We start from the raw sequence: 24,488 nt of genomic DNA, 5'->3' as shown, positions 1-24,488 counted from the left end.
AATGAATATTAGACTTGAATTCATTAGCAATATTTGTCCCTTGCAATAACCACTCTTTAAATTTCGTTGGAGTCCATGCTGAACAAGTAAATAGTCACGCTGTTACTTTTTTTGTCATATTGGAAAACTTATTTGTTTTTTTCTTATCATCAACTCATAGATGGGAAGTTTTGAAGGAATATGTGAAAATAACAGTAAAAAGCCACTCAGATACAAGATGAAATTCAAAAGCAGCTGCAGTTGCCTTCATATCAACTCAACTTGAGGAGGTGTTCGCAGCTTTGGAAATGTTACGTGATTCTTCTGGAGAAACGCTTGACTTACGAGGTGAAGCTGGACTTATTCTTTCTGCCATTCAAAGGTTTCAGTTTGTGGCTCTTTTGTACTTCTGCTCAGAAATAATTCTTTCAATTGACCAAATTCAAAAATGCTTACAAAGTAAAGAAATTACTTTTAACCAAGCCTTAATTCATTTAGGAGCTTTGGCTGATAAAATTGAAATTTGAAGAAATGCATTATGCATCTCATTCATTACAAAAGCTGAGGAAATGTGCAAAAAATTGGATATTACCGTGGAACGTAGAAATCGAAAAAGGCGTGTCATGTCAGGAGAAACTGCTTCAGATGCTGGTTTAAATGCTCATTAAGAAATGAATCGATGTATAAAAGAAATGTTGCACAAACTTGATATTGAAATTTCTAACCAATTTTCTTAGTTAAGAGTGTTAAATGAACGATTTGGTTTTCTGTGCTCCATTGAGTCTGTCATTAACATACCAAATTGGGAAACTAATGAGGCAGAAACGGAAAAAAATCAAAAGAAATCTTTTGATCTTCCTTCTTGGTACTCTAATGATCTTAATGGCAATGAACTTTTTGATGACTTTAAAAATATTATTGTCTCTCTTAGAAGAGCTAAACTGCAAGAAAAAATTGACTTCTCTCCAATAGGGCTTCTTACCTACATTTCATCTTTAAGACTTAAATCATATAAGACTTTAACTACTGCTTTACAGATATTTATAACTTTACCAGTCTCAGTTGCATCATGTGAACAATCTTTCAGTAAGTTAAAACTAATTAAATCGTATTTGCGTTCTACAATATCACAGGAAAAATTGTCAAACTTTGCACTTTTGTCTATTGAGCATAAATTTGGTTTTGAAATTGTTTTCTGTGACATCCTTATAGGATTTTGCAACAATAAAATCAAGAAAAATACAATTTTAGCTGAAATACATGTGCTCTATTGACTGTATGCTACAAAATATATTTTAATAATAAATGTGTAATGTACATTCATTTATTCATTTGTCACTTACTCACTTTAAAAGAATATTAATTTTTTTGTTTGTAGGGGGAAGGGGGGCGCCAATTTTCCTATTTGCCCCGGGCGGCAAAATTCCTAGATCCGCCAATGCACACCCACATATATCTGTGTGTGTGTGTGTGTGTGTGTGTGTGTGTGTGTGTGTGTGTGTGTGTGTATAACTTAAATTGCTTGTTCAATTGAGAACTCTGACGTCACACTAAAATAGCCTGCTGCCGGGGGCTTCAGTACATACATCGACTGACAAATAGCTTGATTCGCAGAGAAGTGCTGCTAGATCGGCTGAGGGTTCGGGATGGGGTTGTGATATTTTTTTTCATTATTCTCCTTTTTTTTCTTTTTCTTAAATCACCGTTTGCTATAAGCAAAACTAGTGACCAAATGCTTGTCTAAATCAGCTATAGAAGATATATATATATATATATATATATATATATATATATATATATATATATATATATATATATATATATATTTATATATATATATATATATATATATATATATATATATATATATATATATATATATATATATATATATATATATATATATGTATATATATATATATATATATATATATATATATATATATATATACAATTTTTTTTTTAGAGTGAGCAAATGCTCACTTGAAAAATTAGCTATAGAAGATATATATATTTAAAGTTATTTGTATTTTTTTCAAAGGTATATGTAAAACTGCTTGCCATGATAAAGTTGCTTGTATTATCAAAACTTGTATTTGTAAACTTGGGTTTTACAGTGATAACGTTCCAAGCTGTTCAGGTATATACTAGGATCTAGTACAATGAGTACATATTTTTTTTAATGTAATAATTTGACTGAATAAATTAAATTAATATACTATATCTCATATAAAACTAATATAAATTTTGATCTTTTTTGTTTTTATGAACTATATCTAACAAGAAAATAACAAACGTAAAATGGAATTTTTCTAGGACATTTTGAAGGGGACATTTCGATGTAGGACAATGCAGCATTAACAACTCAGTGTAAAAACTGGACATTTTGTTGCAAAAATAATTAAAGACTATAATTTTTACTAATAAACAGCTAGATGCACTTTTGAAACATAAATCATTATTAAAATAATCTAAAATGAAATAAATTTATTGCATAAAACTATCCCTGAAGTTTCCCTAAGCAGACATAGGTTTGATTGCTTGAGTTTTTTTTACTTAATTAATTATTCAAGTATTTAAAACGTGGCAAATCATCGCTTTATGACAAACATTGGCTTTTATTTTTATCTATTTTCTTAAGTTAATAATTATATTAACTAACAAATAAGTGACTGAAAAGTTTTTTTCTTTATCCCGTTTTTAGAAACTATTATAGTATTAAACATGAAAAAACAAAAGTTTTTATGTCACATTCAAAAATTATCATCAATACTTTTGAGGTTCATTGAAATAAATTTTTTTGGGGTTAATGTTTAATCTATTAATTTAGGTTATTAGATTCGCTGATGGCTTTTAAATAAATTTGAATTCTATTTAAAAAAGATGTAGATACTTAGTTTTAAAAGCATATTTAAATAATTTGTGTTCAAATAGCTATGGCTCTGGGTTTCGAATTGGTAGATTCTTAGAGTAAAAAACGGATGCTGGCCTTGGAAGAGTTTCTCTATAACTCAAAGAGAAAAACTGAGCTAAAGGAGACATGGATATGCAGCACTTATTTATACAAAAGCATTGTCATTTTGCTTATGGGGCCAAAATAAAGCTGTTATCTCAATATTCGCATTTAGCATTTTCTGGTCAACTTAAAAAAACTTGAGTTTCAACAACTGTTAAACAACATGCATATAAAGTAAGAGAACCAGCAAGTATAATTGTTTAAGCAGCATTCAGAAATCTGAATTCAGCAGCTCAAATAATGGTTTGTATTTAAATCTGAATCTAGTAGCTTAAGCAACAACCAATCAGGCAACATTGGAAAATATGAATCCACCTCAAGCAATGGTTTTGAAGCTATTATTTTTAAATGCAATATCAGAAGATAGTGTCAGCTTCCACCTCAGGTTGATAACAACCTTCCAGCTGAACTCCCAAAAGTGTTGAGTGGTTAACCTGTCCTACGTAATGATATTAACTTTCTACGATTCACAGCAGATGAAAATGTTTAATTCCTTGCTTAATACCAAGTATGGTTTGCTGACAGAATTTTTAAGGTCAGAACTTCAATCGACTTTGAAATCGAATAACTGCAAGGTTGTAGCCACAACATTATTTTAATTGATTAATATAACTCAGAATCAAACCTTGAAACTTTATTTTGTTTTATCCTAAAATTTTCATTCCTTTGTCTTTTTAATATTTGTTGTTATTATCATTATTATATATGTTTTTTCAATTCACATTGTGTATTTAATTGCCCCCCTTCTTTTGCCCCCACTTTTGTAATCCTAATACCTGTGACTAATTGTTCACACTGAGTTGTCTGCGACAAATTGTCTATGATAAGTTATCTCTGGCACATTGTCTGCAATGAATTGTCCGGTTACCAACGGATTGCATAATCAGGTTTTGTAAAAGATTTTTGTTTTAGATGTTTGTGAAAATAAATGCAATTTTGATTCTACTTGCATCCGCAAAAGTTGCACTTGTGAAAGAGATTTAATTAGTACTCCAGTTAATTACTGTTCTGGTATGTGATACAGTTTAAATATTATTAACTGGTAAATAAAAGAATAAATATTTTTAACTAGTTACAACTGTATAAAATTGTATTACGAAAAAAACTTAATACATAAATAAAAATAATTAGCAATATATTTTATTTTTGAAGCTATTTGTACAAATACCTGCCCTACAAATGCTAGTTGCATTGTTTCAACTTGCAATTGTAAAGTTGGCATTGTTGGTGATGACATTAGTAATTGTTCAGGTATTCAGCGTTTTTTAGTGCATTGTTTATGATAACATATTGATTTTATTTGTTTATTTAGTTATCAAATAGTTAGAAAGTAAATTACATCCTTAATATAAAATCAAAACTCAAGATCAGTAAGAATGAGTCGAGTATCAATACAGATTATGAACTAACATTAAGATTTAAATAAAATATGTTAATTAAATTTCAGGGAGTATTAATGGTACGGATGATAAGGTTTGTCAACGTAAGCTAGTTCGTAATTATTTATGCCATAAGCACAATGAGTTGAGTTTTTATTCTAATTAGCAATTGTATAAACAAATGATTTTCAATTGCTCTCAGAAGTTGCCAATTTGCAAATTCATTTGTACAAATAAATAATAGCTGAAATAAGTTTAAAATGAGAACTTCGTTCATCAATTCATCATAAATGGAATACAGTTAACACTATCAGTAAAATCTTCAAGTTTAACATCAAGCTTTTTATATATGTTCTTGATATGATTGGTAAATAATAAGTTCAATCATGAAAACTTTTTAGAATGTTAGTACAACCCCTATAACATTTTAAAGTTACGTTACGTCTGTATTGGTTACAATTGGTAACAAGGTTACATTCTCTGACTTTTAAATTAAATGTTAAGTAAATAAACTTGATAATGCAGTAAATGTTTGATTATCGTTACCGTATTGCTAAATGCTATCTTATATTAAATTTTTATTGTAAAATAGCTTTTTCTCAATTGGTTACTTAGTCACGAAAAAAAAAAAAAGTTTCAATACGCAATATTACGTCTCAAATGTTTTTTTTTTTTTAACTTTTTAAAGTGTAATCAATTGAGACCTAATATAACGTAACTCAATCTAGATTTGAGACGATTTGAGAAAAAAAAGCCACGAGCGTTCGTTAATTTTTTAGAATACTTTTTTAATTACAATGTTTTGACAAGCGTGTTATCGCGTTTTCAAAAATCAAATACATAAATAATCAAATACTTAAATGGTATTGTAAATAAAACAATTTTGTTAAATACTCATTATCATGAGTTATGGTATTTAACAATGCATATAAAAAGTTTCAATTCGCAAAGTTACGTTTCAATTATTTTAAACTTATAAAAGTGCAACTTTTAAAAAGTGTAGACTGAAACGTAACTTTACGTTAAAAAAAATCTTAAATTTAGAAATATTTTGACTATGTCTCGTACCTAGATTTTGTTACATTACGTTTATTTTTGGTCAATAATACAAGCGTAATACTTCACGAGTTTTTATAAACCCACAAGCAAAAATGTATATAAATTTTCGACTTTTCTCATGATATTAATGCAAATATCAAGTACATAAATGAGCTAATATGAATAAAGTTTGTTGTTGCACTTTCTCACTTTTTTGGATAAGCTATTGTAATTTGTATTGTTGTAGTTCGCGCCTTTTTATGGAATATTACAGACCAGTGCGTCCTATCGCTCGTATTACGTCAGTTCAAACGAAAACTCGTGCAATAAGGTTAAGGTTTATAAGTTTGTGCTTTTTATGTCAGGTTGTAAAATTATTAAATTCATGTTTAAGGTACACGAGTTTTCAAATTAGGAAACCTGACCCTCTTCATCATGGCTATTAATATTTTAACGTGCAACAGAGACGGTCTAAACGACCAAGTCAAACGCGATCAGTTTTATGGGTTTCTCAAAAAGTCCTCCTTCGATCTTATCCTCCTTCAGGAAACAATATCCGGACCGTCCACTGTTAAACAGTGGAGTGACGAATGGACTGGCGAGTCTATTTGGAACTCTGGTCCGAGTCATAACTGTTGTGGGGTGGCAGTTCTCTCTAAATCCAATGTTTCTTTAAACGAACTAAAAAGGGACAATAACGGAAGAATATTAAATGTCATGATAAAAATTGACGAACACGAAATGCAGGTGCTGAATATTTATGCTCCTAATGTGCCGAGAGAAAGGCGCCGTTTTTTCGGCGGCCTTGGAGACATCTCACAGGACTACCCGTCCTGTTGGCCGGGGATTTCAACATGGTCGAAAGCCTACCTCTTGACACAGAAGGCACAAGCAAAAGAGAATTCACATGGCGCAATCAGACGGTCAAATGTAGACTCGACAGAATCTACTGCCCTGAAAAAGTCGCCAAAAAAACAGCACACACCAAAATTCTCACCAACCCTTTTTCTGACTACGAGTTCGTGTCAACAACTGTCAATTTTAGTAAAACCAGGAGAGGACCAGGATACTGGAAATTAAATTGCTCCCTTTTGAAAATAGAAGTGCATAGGCAGAAAATTGAACTCTTAATTCAAGATTGGCAAACTAAAAAACGGTCTTATACGTCAATTTTAAAATGGTGGGACGACTGCAAACTTTTTGTTAGGGCTGAATTACAACACATATCGATACAGGAAAGAGCAAAAAACAAAAAAAACATCAAAAGGATTGAAAACAAAATCCAGCGGGAGCGACAAAACGCTAACCCGAATTTAGATAGCATCACAGCATAACGCGATGCTCTTTTCTTGCTCCAGTTTCCCGGAGCGTTTATTCGCACAAAACAAAAACTAATTGAAGAAACCTTCAAAATTTTTGTATAATTTGGAAAAAACTCAACAGCGGAACAAGTCAATTACCGAAATTCGCAAGAATGACGGCACATTGACGAGTGAACCTGGTGAAATACTAAACTCCCTTGTTTCATATTATAAAAACATTTACACCGAAACTAGTTTATGCAAAGACAGCCAAAATTATGTCTTGTCACACATCACTAAACGTTTAAGTGATGATGAAAATCAATTTTTAAACACCCGCCTAACTAGCGTGGAACTGTAAGAAGCCCTTTTTAAATTTGAAAACGGAAAATCTCCGGGCTATGACGGACTTTCAGCTGAATTTTATAAAACCTTTTGGCACACTTTAGAAAATGATTTTGAAGAACTTGCCTACGAAATACTTTTCGTAGAAAAAAACACTAGCCACTCTATGAAAAAATCAATTATTTCACTGATTCCTAAACAAGGAGATCTTGCCGAATGCAAAAACTGGAGGCCCATACCCTTAATCGGCGCTGATTACAAAATAATCACAAAAGCGCTGGCCCTACAACTTGCAAAAGTAATGGGCAAAATTATAGAACCAAATCAAACTTGCGGAATCCCAGGTAGAACAATATTTTCAAATTTACATCTAGTGCGTGATCTTATCGATTACGCGCAATTTAAAAATCTACCTAGTTTCGTTTTGTCAATAGATCAAGAAAAGGCGTTTGATAAAGTCGATCGTGCGTTTCTGCTTCAGATTCTCCGAAAATTCAATCTCGGAAAAAATTTTGTATCTTTTGTCAACACCTTATATTCAGAAGTTTCGGCATCTGTTCTGAATTGCGGTTTCATGTCAGCCTCCTTTCCTACGGAAAGAGGAGTTAGACAGGGTGACCCCCTCTCTCTCTTGCTGTACGTTTTTGTTGCCGAAGCTCTCGCTTTGGTAATCAGAGCGGACAGCAGAGTAGAGGGTTTCCCGTTACCAGGTACACCTAAACCCCTCTAAATACAGCAGTACGCAGACGATTCGAACTTTTTTGCCAGGGACGTAAAATCAGTCCGCTTTTTTTTCGAAAAAATAAAACTGTTTGAAAAAGCAAGTGGTTCAGTGATCAACGCCTCAAAAACCAAGGGTCTCGCTCTTGGGGATTTTGATCCTAAAATGTACCCGGAATTGGACGACATAGAGTGGAACAACAACACTGGTTTCAAAATATTAGGTGTTACTTTTTACACCAGACTGAGCGATACTACCAATTTCAACTGGTTAGTAACTCTAAACAAAATAGAGAAAAAACTCAAGTTTCTGGGACTACGTACTTTGTCACTTAGGGGAAAGACTATGTTGATAAATACGTTAGCAATGTCAAAAGTGTGGTTTCTGGCAAACGTGCTGTCCGTTTCCGAATGGGCAATAGAACGTCTGCATAGAGCCATTTTCGAAAATCTGCGGCAAAAGACCGATTTCAATCCGGTCAAAAGAGAGACACTTTTTTTACCCGTCAAAAGCGGGGGTCTCGGAATTTTATCACCGAAGGAGCAAAGTCTTGCACTTCGCCTCAAAACACTCTTTCAACTGAAAGAATGCGAAGAGGACAAAGCTCACGACTATTACTACTTTTCAAAGTATTGGTTGGCGAGTTCACTTATAAAATTTACGAACCAAAACCAAAGCTGGAACTTTTTAAAGCAGAACAATTTTCCAAAACACTGGGACAACAAAACGTCTCAGTACTACAAAAAAACAATAGAAATATTAGGCAAAAACGGGTCCCTTTTTAACGTCCCCCTAAAAACAACAAAAAATTTTTACTTAGAAGTGGCAAAAATCAAAAAGACAGTCGTGCCAGCAGAACTTTTCTGGAACGGTTCAACAAAAACAACAATGCCGTGGACCCAAACTTGGAAAAAAAACTTCACCTCCCACGCATGCGGACCGACTCAAACATCCTATTTCGTTTTTTACACAACAGTTTACCTTCTGCGGCCTTGTTAGCCAAAAGCACAAGGCAGCAGATCGTCAAAAATAACAAATGCAAAACTTGTGGTAAAATCGAGGACAACATGCACATCTTTGCCTACTGTCCTCATTCTGTAGCAATTTGGGAGTATTTTAAACACGTATATAACTCCTTGACATCCCGAAACAACTTTTCTCCGATAAATTCGATTTTCTCGATTGAAACAGCGACTTTATCGGAGAAAAGCCCCACTTCGCAGCTGCTGTTGACACTCACTCAAACCATCATGAGTGCAATATGGAACAGTAGATGTCACCACATGTATATGTAACAACCACATGTATAACACATGTATAACACCACATGTATAGTAACAAAAAAATTGACCCAATGGCAGTGATCAGGGTAATAACCAGGAACATCAAGAATATTATTACCTTAAAATATAATTATCATGTCCGTAGAAACACCGCGGACATTTTTTGTGAGTATTTTAGTATTAAAACCATTTTCTGTCAAGTGGAGAATGGAAGTCTGAAACTAAACATATGAGCTAAAATAAAACAACGGCTCGTTGTATGTTTAGTAAAGATTTCCTTTCCTCTTGCAATTTTTTATGTTATGCAACAAAATTATTATTATATATGATTAGCAAATCACTGCTAGCCCTTATTTTATGAAATATTATTTTAACACATAAGTTTCTTATCTTTAGTGTTCGTAACGTAATGTTTATGTAAAAGTCCTGTAAATCTTTTTTAATTTTTTTTTTGCATATAAATCATTCTTTTTACCTTATGAATCTTTCCTTAACCTATTTTAAAATTTCTCCTTTTTTTAACTTAATCTAAACTCTTGATTTCTTTCCGCACAACAGCAAAAAAATAAAAATACAAAAAAATTGAAAATCAAAAAACACAAAAAATATAAAATCAATAAACACAAAAAAAAAATAAAATACAAAAATACAAAAATTATATAATAAAATATACAAAACAGATTGTGTATATATTTACGAAAGCTTGTAAAACCTTATATTGTAAAAACTTAAAAACCTTAGTTAATGTTATTTAAAAAAATTGTAAATATTTATTATTTTGTAATAAATATATATACCTATGCTCTTTAGATGTAGAAAAAGCTTTTGATAGCTGCAACTGGAATATCCTATTTGATAAATTATATTTCGATAAAAAATTACCACTCTGTATAGTTAACACTATCTCTTCGTTATATAACAATAGTAGTGCAACAGTCTCATATCAAAGTTGTAAATCAAACTCCTTTCTTCTAAAGCAAGGAGTAAGACAAGGATCGATTCTTTCACCTCACCTATATAATATTTACACTGAAAGTCTTCTTGAAACTATTACAAATCAAGGTATTGTTGGCACATCGATATATGGTAACTTCACTGGTGTGGTGGCATATGCAGATGATATCATACTTTTAAGCTCTACCCTCTCTGGTCTCAAAAAGCTGATAAAAACATGCAATATTTACAGTAATTTAAATTGTATTAAAATAAATGCCGAAAAAACTGAATTCTTGATTTCAGGTAAAGCACAAATACAAACCAATACGATAACGATATTTAGTAATAAAATAAATCTTCAGAATAAACTTAGACATCTGGGATTCACATGGGATACTAAACATTCAACTTTTGCTTCACTCAATAATACAAATGTTGATGAAAAAATTTCAAACTTTAGAGCTGTTGTTCAAACTCTTATTCAATCTAGAATCCGGTTTGCCCACCCAAGTTCTTTTTCTTATATATATAAATTATTGGCAGTCCCTACCTTAACTTATGGTATGGAGATATGTGAAAATAATTCTGATTTGATGAAAAAGCTAGATGTAATTGGAAGGAGTGCACTAAAATCGCTTTTAAATGTTTCAAAACACAGTAAGAACTATACAAATTCGCTATTTAAAATTCAGGAAATTTCAAAAAGTATTCAGCAAAATAAATTAAACTTGTTTCTTCGTCTTCTTAATAATAAAACAACTTCAGACATTATCTTTTCACAACTGAAACACCCCTTATTTAAACATTCGTTTGTTGCCGATATTTAGGACCTATGCCGTTTTCGGATGCTAAATTTTCAAAACTTAATTCAAATAAAAAGAAGATAAAAATAGCACTTTCTAAAAGTGAAATTCCCTCCGAAGTTGAACAAACTTTGAAACATGCAATAGAGTGCTGGAATGCGAAAGAGCAAAGAGGAATTTTTAAACAAATTCTGGAAGAAAAAATTCTTAAGTGAAAATCACGAGAAATAACTTTCTTATTTTTCTTTTTTACCTTGTAAATTACATTGGGTGTTAAATAAATGAAATAATAATAAAAAAAAAAAAAAAAAAAAAAAGTATTGTTGCACTTACTGTACAATAACTGGCTACACTCTCTGACTTGACTTGACTGCTTTCTCTCTCCTTAAACAGCTCTATATATATAGTAGCATTCTCTCCATACGTATAAATATGTACATATGATAAAAATCAGTAATTTAGATACAATAGATTACAATGTTAGGTATCATTTGGTCAAAATGTTACGTGTTGTTACGTAACACTTTCACGTAGCGTTACGTTACAATGTTATGTCTCGGTTACATAAAAATAACGGACATTTTTCACGTAACATAACATATCCAGTTTATGTTATAATACGTGCAGTTTATGTTTTAATACGTAACATAACTTTAAAATATTATAGGGGCATGTACTGTGTTTATGAATAAAACCATATTGCTCTTTTTTTAATTAGGTTATTAAGAAAAGTTTTAATATATGAGTTTGTTATAAATAACTTTTTATTTCCGTTTGTTTTAAATTTCTTTTTTTATTCCGTTTTTGATTTCCGTATTTTATTTCCATTTTTTCCCCCGAAATTCCAATTTTTGTTTCCATTTGTTATAAGTTTTTTCAAATTTTATAAAAAAAAGTAGATGTCAAGAAGTTAGATTTATAATTATTTGGATAACTAGTTCTTTTTTATTAACAGAAATAATGTTTGTAAGTTGCCAGTTCAACGGTTATGCACCATTTTTAAGTTAATGGATGACAGATTAGTTGTATCTACATGAACATGTTATTAAAACATTATCAATTGTAAAAAATACTTGCAATTAAACATACAAACTGTTTCTCCCAATTTATGAGATCATTATTAGATTAATGAATCTCAATGGTTTTTCTTTGTTTTAAGTTTGCCATTTACACAATTAAAGAAACTGCAAATTTTTCCTAAACATATCATCATCTATAGTACTTTTTCAGAATACTTTTTAATGGCATCATTAAGGATTAATTAAATTTAATTTTAATAATGATTTTCTTTAACATAGTTGTGAAGGTGTACATACAAAACTACTTCAGGTTCAAAAACACTTCAAATTAGTATACATGATACATATATAGTATATAGTTGTTGACGTAAATACATACCAACCATCTTAAATAGTTAAATCTTGTTTTAAAAAAATTATTCAAATCATATTTTAGACATTTATTTCATAGCTTGGTAATTTGCATTTTTTAAACTGTAGAATTGCTAAACCTAAATTTCATCATTATTTTACAATTAGTTGTAATTTAAATTTCATCATTATTTTACCATTAGTTGTAATTAAAATAACATAATATTCACTAGTTCAAATTGTTGCTCAATGCAGAGATGCCTGATAAATGGAGAAGATAAAATCAAATTAAAATCTAAGATGCTAGTTTTTTGCATTTTTCACAATTCTGCATGTCAAATCAATTTTTTTTTTAGAAGTTGTCTTAAATAATTTAGTTACAGTTATCATGAAGAATTGGATTGTCTTTCCAAAAAAAAAAAAAAAAAACTTTGTCAAATGGACTTAAATTTATTACATATAAAAGATGAGTTTTATATTTATCAAATCATGACAAATAAAATAAGACAAGCAATGAACATGAAAAAAAAAGCATTATTAGCTCAAAAAACATAATAATGTAAAATCAAATAGATTTTAAACTATTTAATTAAAAATTTATTAGTTATAGTAATGTAGTAATTTACTTTAATTTTGTATATTTGCCCTAATTTTATTGTTGCCACATTGTTTGCCACAAATTTGACAATGATATGCAACAGACATTATCTCTTAGCCGTCAAATAGTGCCTTGCCCTAAAATATGTGTACATACTTTCGATTTAATATTCCACTCAAAAGAAACAAGAGCCAAAACCACTTTTTAAATTGGCAGGTTTTTGTTTGCTTTAAAATATTTTTTAAAACAGTCAAAACTTTTTTTTTTTTTTTTTTGTTATTCACCTTCTCAAGGCCGAGAAGGCCACTACAGATGAGGAGGCTACTTAATAGTGGTTATAACCCTCTCTCAACTCTTTAACTCCGAAACACGAACCTGGATGAACAAGGTCGCTGCGCGGAGAAACAAGTTGATTTTAGTTGGTTGGAATTAGATAATAAAAATTTGGGGGTATCTATAATTTGTTAAAAACTTCAAGTGGTGAAAAAATCAGCAAAGTCTGAGACTTAGGGTTGCATCTCTTGGATGTTTTCACTTAGAGCTGCCTGTGATATGCATCGCAATATTTCCACATAAATTTTCTCAAGCACTCAATAAAATGGCATTAGGCTAAAAATATTGATTTTTTAGCTCTAATTTAATCTTAAACATCAAAAAAAAAACTCCTTAAAAAAATCAATTTAATTTAATGAAATATTTTTAAAAAACTATTTTTAAAGTTTAAGTGGATGGTGTGCAAATAATAAAACTAATAAAATATTTTATATTGTTCCTTTAAATTGAATTTTTAATAATATTTTATGTATAGTTGATTATGTTCAATTTTTTCATTTTAATAACTATTTTCTATGCAGTAAACACACTGTCTAAATATTGTCTTAACTCTAATATTTGTCTAAACATTTTTTAGACGTCTTTTGTTTACTGGTTACAGTATAGTAGATAAAAAGTGTTGTTTTTTTTCAAATTTGGTTAGTAAAAATTTTATAAATAAATGCTGACATGATTATAAAATAAAAAGCATTAACAGAAATAAAAATATTATGAGTATGAAATTTATTTATTTTAGCAACTGATTGTAAAAATAAATGTCACCCTGATGCTATTTGTAATAATAGTATTTGTATTTGTAAAAAAGGTTTTGTTGGTGATGGTGTAAATAACTGTTCAGGTATGTAGTTAACTGTTTTTTCTGTTTTATGTATTGTATCATAAAGTTTAGTAAATATTTAAGTTAAGTAAATTAAAAGTTAATAAAATTAGATATTGGCAATTGATTACTTAGCACTATCGCTTGGTAACAGTAATTACAGTAACAAAAAAATATTTTTAAGAACTTATATTTGTACAGTACTTACTTGCACAAATGCATGCCATCCTGATGCTATTTGCAATGGCACAACTTGCGTTTGTAAAAGTGGTTTTATTGGTGATGGTGTAAACAATTGCTCAGGTATGTTGGTTTAACATTAAATATTATTTTTATATAATTAAAAATTTATAATGTGCAGTGCACAAAATAATAAGCTTTTAACGGCCAATGACCACCTGGAATTATCAAAATTGCTGTTTCGACCTCCCAAAGTGAATTCTTCGTTCAATTTCAAATTCAAGGTCGACCTGTTAAAAAGACCTTGTTTTTAAAAAACAAGTTTTTTCAAACAGTTAGGAAATAGTTTGAAAATAGAAAATATTAATAAATAACTAAAACTATTTTGGTCCCGCTGAAACAATATGGGCGCCCCAAAAAGTGCCTATACAGTAATTATTAGTTGTTATTTTGCTTTTGCTTTTTTAGTAAAAATAAGAAAAAAGTTTCGATATTAAATGCTAGCTAACTAATTTAATTAATTTAAACTAATTAGTTTGTGTACATTAATGTAAATAACTAATTTCAGTTTATTTTAGCAAGTTAATTTTTACTTTAAGGATCGTCCAAAAATTATGCAACGTAAAATTTATTTTAAAAATATAAGTAGAAGATCATTTTGTTTGTTTGTGCAGCGGTTTTTACTGGACTTGGGCAAAATCTTTATTAAAGTTTGTGAAAGTTATAATTAAATCAATACACATTTAGAATGCTTTTTCAAAAGGAATTTGAATCTTTTGAAATTGAAAGCATCAAAATTTTGCTTACATGCACAATATTTTATTAATTAGTCTTTAACCAGCTGTTATTGCAATTTTATGTGATAATTACTGAATACTTTAAAAAATATTTTTCCATGCATTTGTTTTTTTGAAATATTACCATTATTAGATAAGCATATGTGTTTTAAGTTGAATTTGTCACATTTTTCTTTAGTATTAGTTCTTAACTGCATTTTTTAATTTAGTTTTTAGTTGTGCAATAGCTGATCTAGTTGTAATGAGTAAGCAATGGAATAATCAGTTCTCCAACAAATCAAGTGAAGTATTTACTGAAATGAAAAATCAATTGTCCAATAATGTGAGATTTTGTATTAAAACTCTTTTTTTGTTACCATTTATTATTTATACCAATTATTACTAATATTGTTATCATTATTATCATTATTTAGGTAATAATAATGCTAATACTAAATAGATTTTTTGTTATCATTGGCAACAACATTTACCTGTTAATAAGATCACATTTTGTTTAAAGTATTTTATAATTAGGTTTTATAATTAGAGTTCAAGTAATTTATTAGATTTTAAGTAATTTAGTTAAACAGTTTTTTTTTTAATTTTCACAATTCTATATACAATGGGAAAATGTTTGTTTATATTTTTTTGCATGTTTGCTATTCATACTTGTTTTAATTACCAAGTGACTTGGATTGCAAAAGTGGTAAATGAGTTTTTGAATTTCATTCATAAATATATTATATCTATTGATCATTCATTTGCTTTAGAAAGTTATTCTAAGGAAAGATTTTAGTTCTTATGTTTGCAAAATGACGCAATACTAAAATTGGGCTTCAGTTTATTTTTAAGCAAAATACCTTAAATATTGATTGAAAGCTAAATCTATGCTATGAAATATAGTGAGATATAGTAAATAATAAAAATAATAATAAAAAAGTAAAATTTGAATACATGGAAAAAAAATCACATGATTATAAAATTTAAAGTTTTTTTTATTAGTGCTAAATTTATAGTTTGATTTTCTTTTTAGTTCAGTAAAAGTTAATTTTTAAAGTGTTATATATTTAATAATGTTATTTGATTTTTAATGCATATCAATAAAATAATTCATTTAATATTTAAATACTATTTTATTTAATATAATTTTAATTTAGTTCAGAAATAGTTTTTTATCCCCCAACTTTACAGAAGAATTAATTTTACAACATATAGAGTTTTATAGCAGGTTTAATTTTTATTTCTTTATCTCCTTTATGTTTCATTTTCATTTTCTCATCTTTTTAACATTTAATTTTTGTTTTCTAATCTTCTTCATTAGGGTCTAGCTTTTATTGTAACTAGTGTAACACAGTATAAGTTACATTGTATGTATGGTTCATCAATGTTTTTTTTGTGCGTTTATCATTTTTACTTCAAAAACTCAGCCCTATTCTTCATATCTAATTTTATGTTTAGTTTTATTTTTTAATCTTCTTAATGTTTGATTTCATGTTAAGTTTTATTTTATTTTTTTTATCTTTTTTAAAATCTTTGAAAATAAATGTTTAATTATAAAATTTTATTCAATTTCTATTACTTATTATATTTTATACCTCTTCCATTCCATTGTATTTTTTAATCCTTGTATACCATAAAAATATTTTTTTAATTAGAAATCTGAAACTTGGTGCATTAGTCAAATTCTCCTATAGAGTTATGGTTAAAAATCGTGTTAAGAAATGTAGAGTGCTTAAAAATCTAAATTTGGATGCCATATTTTTTGTTAATTCTTTAAAATCTTGTGGTAAGATATTTTAGTCTTTATTGTACCAATTCTTGTTCATATTTGTTATAAATATTTCCCTTCAGATATATAATATATTAAAAAAAATAGCAAAAAGTTCTTTTCTTGTTATTTAGTTTTATATATATATATATATATATATATATATATATATATATATATATATATATATATATATATATATATATATATATATATATAATATTAATCTTTCTTAGTATTATTTTAATTGTAAAATCAAACAAATTTACTTGCTAAATTTATATGAAATAGCAATTTAATAAACTTTGTTTATTTGTATGTTTTAAGAAAATATCCATTTACTATTTAGGTTCAGTAAATTGTTTATAATAATATGAAATCATTTTAAAACAAACTTGAGATTAACTTACACACACACAAAAAATCAAGTTTAAGATTAAGAAAAGATCTTCAGTTAGTTTTAATCCTAGAAATCATGCTGTAAAAGATCTCCTTTTTATGTAGATATTTCCTGTCTAATCCCTAAACCTCAGGCAATGTATGTGCTGAAGCATCCTACTGATATTTTAGTATGACATTAGTAAGATACCATGCACACCGAAATTTAATTTTTTTTAATAAATGTTTCTTACTGTAATTATTTTCCTTCATAAGTAGATACTGCTTTATAAAATATTTGTTCAATGTATGTATGTATGTATACACACTTCACTTTGACTGGTTTTGGAACTGTCCAAATATATTTTGTATAGTTTGTTTAAATTTACTTCATTATTAAAATGATTTAAATCCAGGAATTTTTTAAAGTATTTTGAAAAATAAAAATATAAATTAAAATAGAAGAAAGAGTTATCCTTAATGAATATCCTTTACAAATAGATTACACCGGTTTAAACTCACACTCTCAGTCTGGGTTTGGGCAGCTGTAGTATATAAAAACCTCTTTGCGTAGTTATGTGCACAAAGAAGTTTTTGTATGTATGTATGTTTATTGTTTTTATACTTTTATTTTGTATGTATATTGTGTTATTGCTTTTATTATTGTTGATTTTATAATTGATTTTTTTTTTAATTTTATTATTTCTGTATTTAAGTTATTTAATATTTAGACTGTTGTATTGAACAGACTGTTGGTGAAGAGAGTTACACTGGAATATATAAATTTCCAGTCACTTTTAGAGATGATGTTTTTGTTTTCCCTTGTGTTTATAATACAAGTATTAAATTTCAAAGAAGATGTTTGTTTGTTAGTCATTTTGCTATTCCTGAGTGGGAACCTGCTATTCTTTCAAATTGTCCTCCAAAATCTGAAATATCCCAGAAACTCATCAACTTGGAAAACGTATGAATACTAATATCAAAGTAGTATTTTAATTTGTTAATTATGTTCTATATATTAGTTATATATACTTATATATTAATGATATCTTAATAGTATGATAATATATGATATATTAATGCTATCTTAATAGTATGATAATATATGATATTTTAATGATATCTTAATAGTATTTATATATAAAATTAAAATACATTGTTTACAGTGACATGCTGTTTATTTAACTTATTCAAATTTTATTAATCCTAAGTGTAATGGCTTGGCTCGTATAGTTGGAGCTATTTTCTAAATAAAACATGTTACAAAATTTTATATACAATAATGATATCATTGTTGCATAATATTATAAAAGTTTTAAATAATTAACAAAAAATGGTTTCTAACAGTGAGTTATCGCTTGGTTGGCTATTACTTTGCTTTAGAATCTTTTTTTTTTGGTTAGCCATTTCAATCTCAATAGCCTCACAGATTCATCAATATTATCTTTATTAATCTCAACATTAGATTTATTAATCTCAACATTAGGTTAATTAATCTCAACATTATCTTTATTAATCTCAACATTATCTTTATTAATCTCAACATTATCTTTATTAATCTCAACATTATCTTTATTAATCTCAACATTATCTTTATTAATCTCAACATTAGATTTATTAATCTCAACATTATCTTTATTAATCTCAACATTAGATTTATTAATCTCAACATTAGATTTATTAATCTCAACATTAGATTTATTAATCTCAACATTATCTTTATTAATCTCAACATTAGATTTATTAATCTCAACATTAGATTTATTAATCTCAACATTAGATTTATTAATCTCAACATTAGATTTATTAATCTCAACATTAGATTTATTAATCTCAACATTAGATTTATTAATCTCAACATTAGATTTATTAATCTCAACATTAGATTTATTAATCTCAACATTAGATTTATTAATCTCAACATTAGATTTATTAATCTCAACATTAGATTTACTTTTTGATGTTTTATTGTTTTACTAACAGTTTTCTTTTTCTGCTACTTTTTGTCACCTAAAAATGCTAAAGAACAAAGAATATAATTTTACCTTACCATATAATTTTAACTAAATAAATCATACAAAAAATTTTTAGAATTCTAGAATTTTTAGAATTCTTAAATGTCTAGAAGCATTTAAGTTGTTACATAATATTAACTAGTTTTTTATAAAAGTTATATTTTTTTATTTTCTTTATTATGTAAATATTTGTTTTATAAATTATGATTGTAAATTATAAATAAATTTAGATAAATAAATTATATTTAGATTAATGTCACAACATCAAACATTTTAAATGTTACAGATCACTTAAATGACATAGTTCAAAATGGTAACCTTGCAAGCATATATGATGTTCAAATGATTTCAAGTATTATAAAAAAGATTATCAATGTGAACTCCTCATCAGAAAAGGTTAGTTGTTTTTATTTAGTTTATTTAATTTTTATGATTATTTGATTGTTTTATTTTTATAGTTGAAATAAAATTTATAATTTTTTTTTTTTTACTTTTTTTTATATTAAGTTTTCTTTTTTCAAGTATTATTATTTTTTTATTCAGTTATGTAAAATTTATACATAATAAAATTATTTATTTTCTTATAAATATTTATTTTTAATAATATGTTTAGGTTACCCATGGTATTTTGTCATCTATAGATGCTTTAATAACTTTCAATACAAGTTTAATTAAGAGCGCAAACCAGAAGTTTAATTTGTCTGCTGTTTTTTTATCATTAATTGATGTTTTGGGGAAACAACAAACCACAAATGTTACTATGTCACTGAAAAACTTAGGAATGGCTTCATACACTACAAAACAAAAAAGAAACTCAATATTTATTTTTTCAATGGAAAATGAATCTACTGTTAGTGTAAATATATCTAGTGATAATTTCAAGTCTGCATCAGATATAAAAGACTACATAATTCTTCCTTCTCCATTATTTACTGAACATAATGAAACTCAAATTTACTCTTTTATATATAGAACAAAAGCATTTTTCAGGGAACCAGTAAGAGTTATAGATAGTGTGATACTGTCAGTCTCATTAAATGGTCTAAAAGTAGAAAACTTAAGTAATCCAATATTGATGAAGTTTTCCAGTAAATCTACTATTTCTGGCAAAAGAAATTGTCACTTCTACATGGTGGAAGGTGTTTTTTTAACATTTTTTTAAAAATATTAAAAAATTAACTTTTAGTAACTATGATTTTTTAAAAAACAACACTCCAATAATATTTAAGTAGTAATAATATTAGAGTAATAACTCTAATAATATAATTTAAAGAAAGATTATTTAAAAGTTTAAGCTTATTAACATTATATTAATAGTCAGCTTAAATTTTTGAATAATAACTTAAATTTTGAGGACTTGTGAGTTGCATACAGTTTGTTGTTAAATTAAATAAGGATTTAATTGAACTTTCTCCTTTGGACTTATTATTATTTTTATTTTTTTTTAATAAATTTTATCATTTAAAAGTTTATGGAAATGGTTTGTTGTTTTGTTTTGTTGTTGTGGGAAATGGTAATTACATTTTGTTTATATATGTATATATATATATATATATATATATATATATATATATATATATATATATATATATATATATATATATATATATGTAAATTCTTCTTTTTTTTCAGAACAAAACTGGACTTCTGATGGTTGCAATACTACTGGCAATTCAACTTCAGAAATCTTTTGCCAATGCAACCACCTTACAAACTTTGCAATATTACTAGATGTTGATCAATCAAACAACAACCCTCTGATCCTTAGTATTGTTACATGGATTGGCTGTGCTATTTCAATTGCTGGATTATTTATTACTATTGTTAGTTATTCTGCTTTTGCGTAAGTTGTTTTATTCTTTTTTCACTTTAATTAAGTTTTTGAATTTTTATTTTTTACAAGAAATCTGTACTTAAACAAGAGTAAGCCTTCCTTTTAGAAATTTTTTAAACATAAAAAGTAATTAAAATTAAACAACTATTTAGTAAAAAGTTTATATAGGCATTTTTTTACTACTATTTTTTACTTCTATTTTCATTATTTTGAAATTAAAAGTAAAAATTGGAAATAAGACACCTTGGCTTATTAATGTTTTACTGTTTAATAAAGTTGTGATCCAGTCTTTTTCTCAAAACTTATTTTCAAAACTTTTTTTGAAACTTACAACACAAATTTAATAAACAAATCTGACCCTCACACTCTTAAAAAAAGAAGTTAAGATTAAAAAAAATTTTTTCGAAGTTTTCAAAATAAAGCATAAAATACATGTTTAAATTCTATATATTTTGATTTTTATCTTCCTCCTCGCCAGATTAAGTGTTGCGCTGCAATTCTTGTAAAATTAAAATGACAATTTTGTAGCTAGGTGTTTCGGCAACTATATACCAATATTTTCTAAAAACTTTTACAACCTCCTTATGGCTTGCAATTTGAAATGTTAAGTAAACACATTGATATGACTTTAACCACATAGGTAAGGGTGTGCATGGACATTCCCTTCTTCATGTAGACAATAGATAAAAAAACTACTTTACATACTATTCAGTATGTAATTTTTAAAAGTAATTATATTAAAAAACAGTTTCCTTGTCAAAAGTAGTTGAACCTGAGTTTATTGCTGAGAGGACAGAATATAAGTGCTTATTTTGTGATTTAGGCTCATTTTTTTTTGTTTAAGATAAATTTTTTTTGAAATAAAGAATTTGTTCGATCACAACAGCTCAAGTTGGTAGCTTCATGGAACACTTCTTAGCACTAACTCTTCTTCATTTTGTAGGCTTTTTATAATTTTCAGACTCTAAAGAAACATCTATCACAGGTCCTAAAATTAAAAGATCGCATTTAATTCATTTTAAAAATTCAATTTAATATTATTAAAAATAAGTTGAACTAAACATTTTTATGAATGAACATTAAATCAATGAACCGACCTAAAATCTTTAACCAAAACCAATGAAAATCTCAAATATTTTTAATATAAAAGAAGGAACATAAAAAATATGTATTCATTAAAAGTTAAAAAACCATATAATAGCACTCTCTAATATATATAACTCCAATATAAACAGATGTTATGAATTGAATTTTTTTGTAAAAAATGTATACAAAAATTAAAGAAATCGTTTTTTTGGTGTAAGTTAATCATCAAGTATAGTATAGGTATATATCCAGACCCGTTTTTACCCATGTCCAGCATAGGCAGCTGCTGCAGGGCCAGGGTGTTTGAAGAGGCCAGCCAGAAAGGAATCAAACTCCTTTAAAGTTATTAAAAATAAATTTTTAATAACTTTAAAGGAGTTTTTCATTTCAAGGTTGGTAAAGTATACTTTACCAACCTTGCCGATTGGATATGTCATTGTAGTTGACTGATTGAGGTCATCACAAAAAATCAGCAATTAGAGATGTCAGTGGCATCCATTTTTTAAGGTTTGAAACCTGTGGAATTGCTGGAACTTTGCTACACATCTCAAAATAGTTGTTTAAAAAAAATAGTAAATAGATATGGTGTTTACTGGTTATCTTGCTTCTTTTTCAGAAAAACTAAGAGTTCTCTAATGAGCAAAAGTGGATTTTGCAACTTGAGATTGCTTATGAAGGAATAGTAAGCATAAGCAATCTGCTGAACATAATTTTCTCTATCTTTTTTAATTGGAGTGAATGTAGTTATAGTATTAATTGCAACTTTCTTAAACAGTTTAAAGAATGTAAAGGAGTAGTAGAGAAGGGTGTTGCATAGGGTGATACCTGTCACGATATTACTTTCTTCGGGGTATTGTTTAATTATATTTACATTTTAGTATTATTTATCTTTTTAGCCTAATGGTCTATTTTTCTCTACCCATGATGCATCAGATGATTAGCATTTCATGGATCAAACCAAAAAATTAAATTGGGTCATAATTGTAATTTGCAAATTTAATTATATCATAATAGAAATTTACATTTTGCTTTTTAGAGTTTCTATCTGAATATGATCTGTTTTTAACAAACATATAAATATGTATCTATACCAAGATAAAGGTAGTACAACTTTTTTTTATTAGTTAACTACTTGGCAATTTGCTTTTCAACAACAGATCAACGTAGATCAACTCAGTTTAGTTCAAAAATGGAAAATGTCTAATGAAAAACCAGTGGAATGTTTTTTACCATTTATTCCAATGAGAGATCACTGTGCTGCTGATATGCTTAATCTGCTCAAAAAGACATTAAGGTGACTGGGACTCTTTCCACGATTCTCAGCTTTCTCCTGAAAAATGTGCTTCATATGTTACTTCTAGGGTTTAGGCTAGCATGGAATCTTTTATTCCCTCTTGGTGATTCCAAGTCAAGCCTCACTCTTCTCCATGGTTTTCCTCTCATTGTGCTGCTGCAATTTCTAATCATAACCATTACTTTCATATCTATCAGCAAAACAATTCTCCAGAAAACAGACATATGTTTACTATTGCTAGAAAACATTGTAAAAAGGTTTTGTCTAACGCCAAACCCCACTATTCTCAGGTCATGAAATCTTGTATTTTATCTCAAAAATTAGGCTCTCGTGACTTCTGAAGAATTTTTAGCAGTATCAATAAAAAGGGAAAATCTGTTATTCCACCTCACTTGTATGGTTCAGATTGTCACCTCACCTAAAGACAATGTTGAATTGTTTGCTAAAAACTTCTCATCAATGTTATCTCTTGATTCCATTAGTTGCGTTCTACCTGATATAGCCGTCAAACAGGTTGATCCATGTCTTGACATTCGTATCACTCCAGCTTCTGTATCTAAAGTAATTTCCTTCTTAGATTTTTCTACAGCTTGTGTTCTGGGCAACATATCTGTTATAGTCTTGTGGAAGTGTTTTCTGGTACTGTCCCTTAGACTTTCAAAACTATTTAACAAGTGCTTATCACAGTCTTGTTTTCCAGCCTGCTGAAAAGCCGCATCTGTTATCCCTATTTCCAAAATTCTGGAGAGCAGTTTGATTCATTTAACTACAGTACCATTAGTCTTCTTACTATGATAAGCAAGGTTTTCAAAAAACACTTAATCTCTAATCTTGAATCTAATTACTTAACTTGACTTACTTTCTGATCATCAATATGGATTTTGATCTTTTTGTTCTTCTGCTGATTTGTTAACAGTAATAACTGATAGGTTTTATTGTGTATTAGATAGATGTGAAGTGACTAAGGCTATCGTCTCAACATTTCTAGAGCTTTTCATAAAGTTTGGCATGCTGGTCTGCTCCATAAGCTTTCTTCTTGCAGTGTATCAGGTAACACCTGTAAGACTATTGAATCCTTCCTTACCAATCATAATATAAAAGTTGTCTTCGATGGACAGCACTCTTTTTCATACCCTCTAACTTCAGGGTTTCCTCAAAGTTTTATCCTAGGCCATATATTTTTTTTAATTTACATTAATGATCTCCCAGAAATTCTCACATCTAAGGCAGTATTGTTA

The 24,488-nt window shown here is 28.1% G+C and overlaps 1 protein-coding gene across 4 annotated transcripts in view; it reads left to right on the top strand.

Annotated features, from left to right (window-relative positions):
- The window catches only part of LOC105844691 (adhesion G-protein coupled receptor G2), a 99,286-nt gene that overhangs the window by 55,980 nt on the left and 18,818 nt on the right, over positions 1–24,488 (top strand). For 2 of the 4 annotated variants that reach the window (XM_065808149.1, XM_065808151.1), the window contains exons 4-15: positions 2,021–2,119; positions 3,908–4,006; positions 4,148–4,246; positions 13,839–13,940; positions 14,121–14,222; positions 15,106–15,218; positions 16,033–16,103; positions 16,531–16,661; positions 17,753–17,985; positions 19,286–19,432; positions 19,650–20,175; positions 20,669–20,879. In XM_065808149.1, the coding sequence (XP_065664221.1) occupies positions 2,021–2,119; positions 3,908–4,006; positions 4,148–4,246; positions 13,839–13,940; positions 14,121–14,222; positions 15,106–15,218; positions 16,033–16,103; positions 16,531–16,661; positions 17,753–17,985; positions 19,286–19,432; positions 19,650–20,175; positions 20,669–20,879 (1,933 nt within the window). The remainder of the gene's footprint in view (positions 1–2,020; positions 2,120–3,907; positions 4,007–4,147; positions 4,247–13,838; positions 13,941–14,120; positions 14,223–15,105; positions 15,219–16,032; positions 16,104–16,530; positions 16,662–17,752; positions 17,986–19,285; positions 19,433–19,649; positions 20,176–20,668; positions 20,880–24,488) is intronic. The other 2 variants (XM_065808150.1, XM_065808152.1) reach the window with 2 other exon arrangements.

The sequence above is a fragment of the Hydra vulgaris genome, chromosome 10 (assembly GCF_038396675.1).
Source record: "Hydra vulgaris chromosome 10, alternate assembly HydraT2T_AEP".
In the NCBI taxonomy this organism is placed as follows: Eukaryota; Metazoa; Cnidaria; class Hydrozoa; order Anthoathecata; family Hydridae; genus Hydra; species Hydra vulgaris.
The sequence above is the reverse complement of the archived record's forward strand: the minus strand, read 5'-3'. Positions and strand labels throughout refer to the sequence as shown.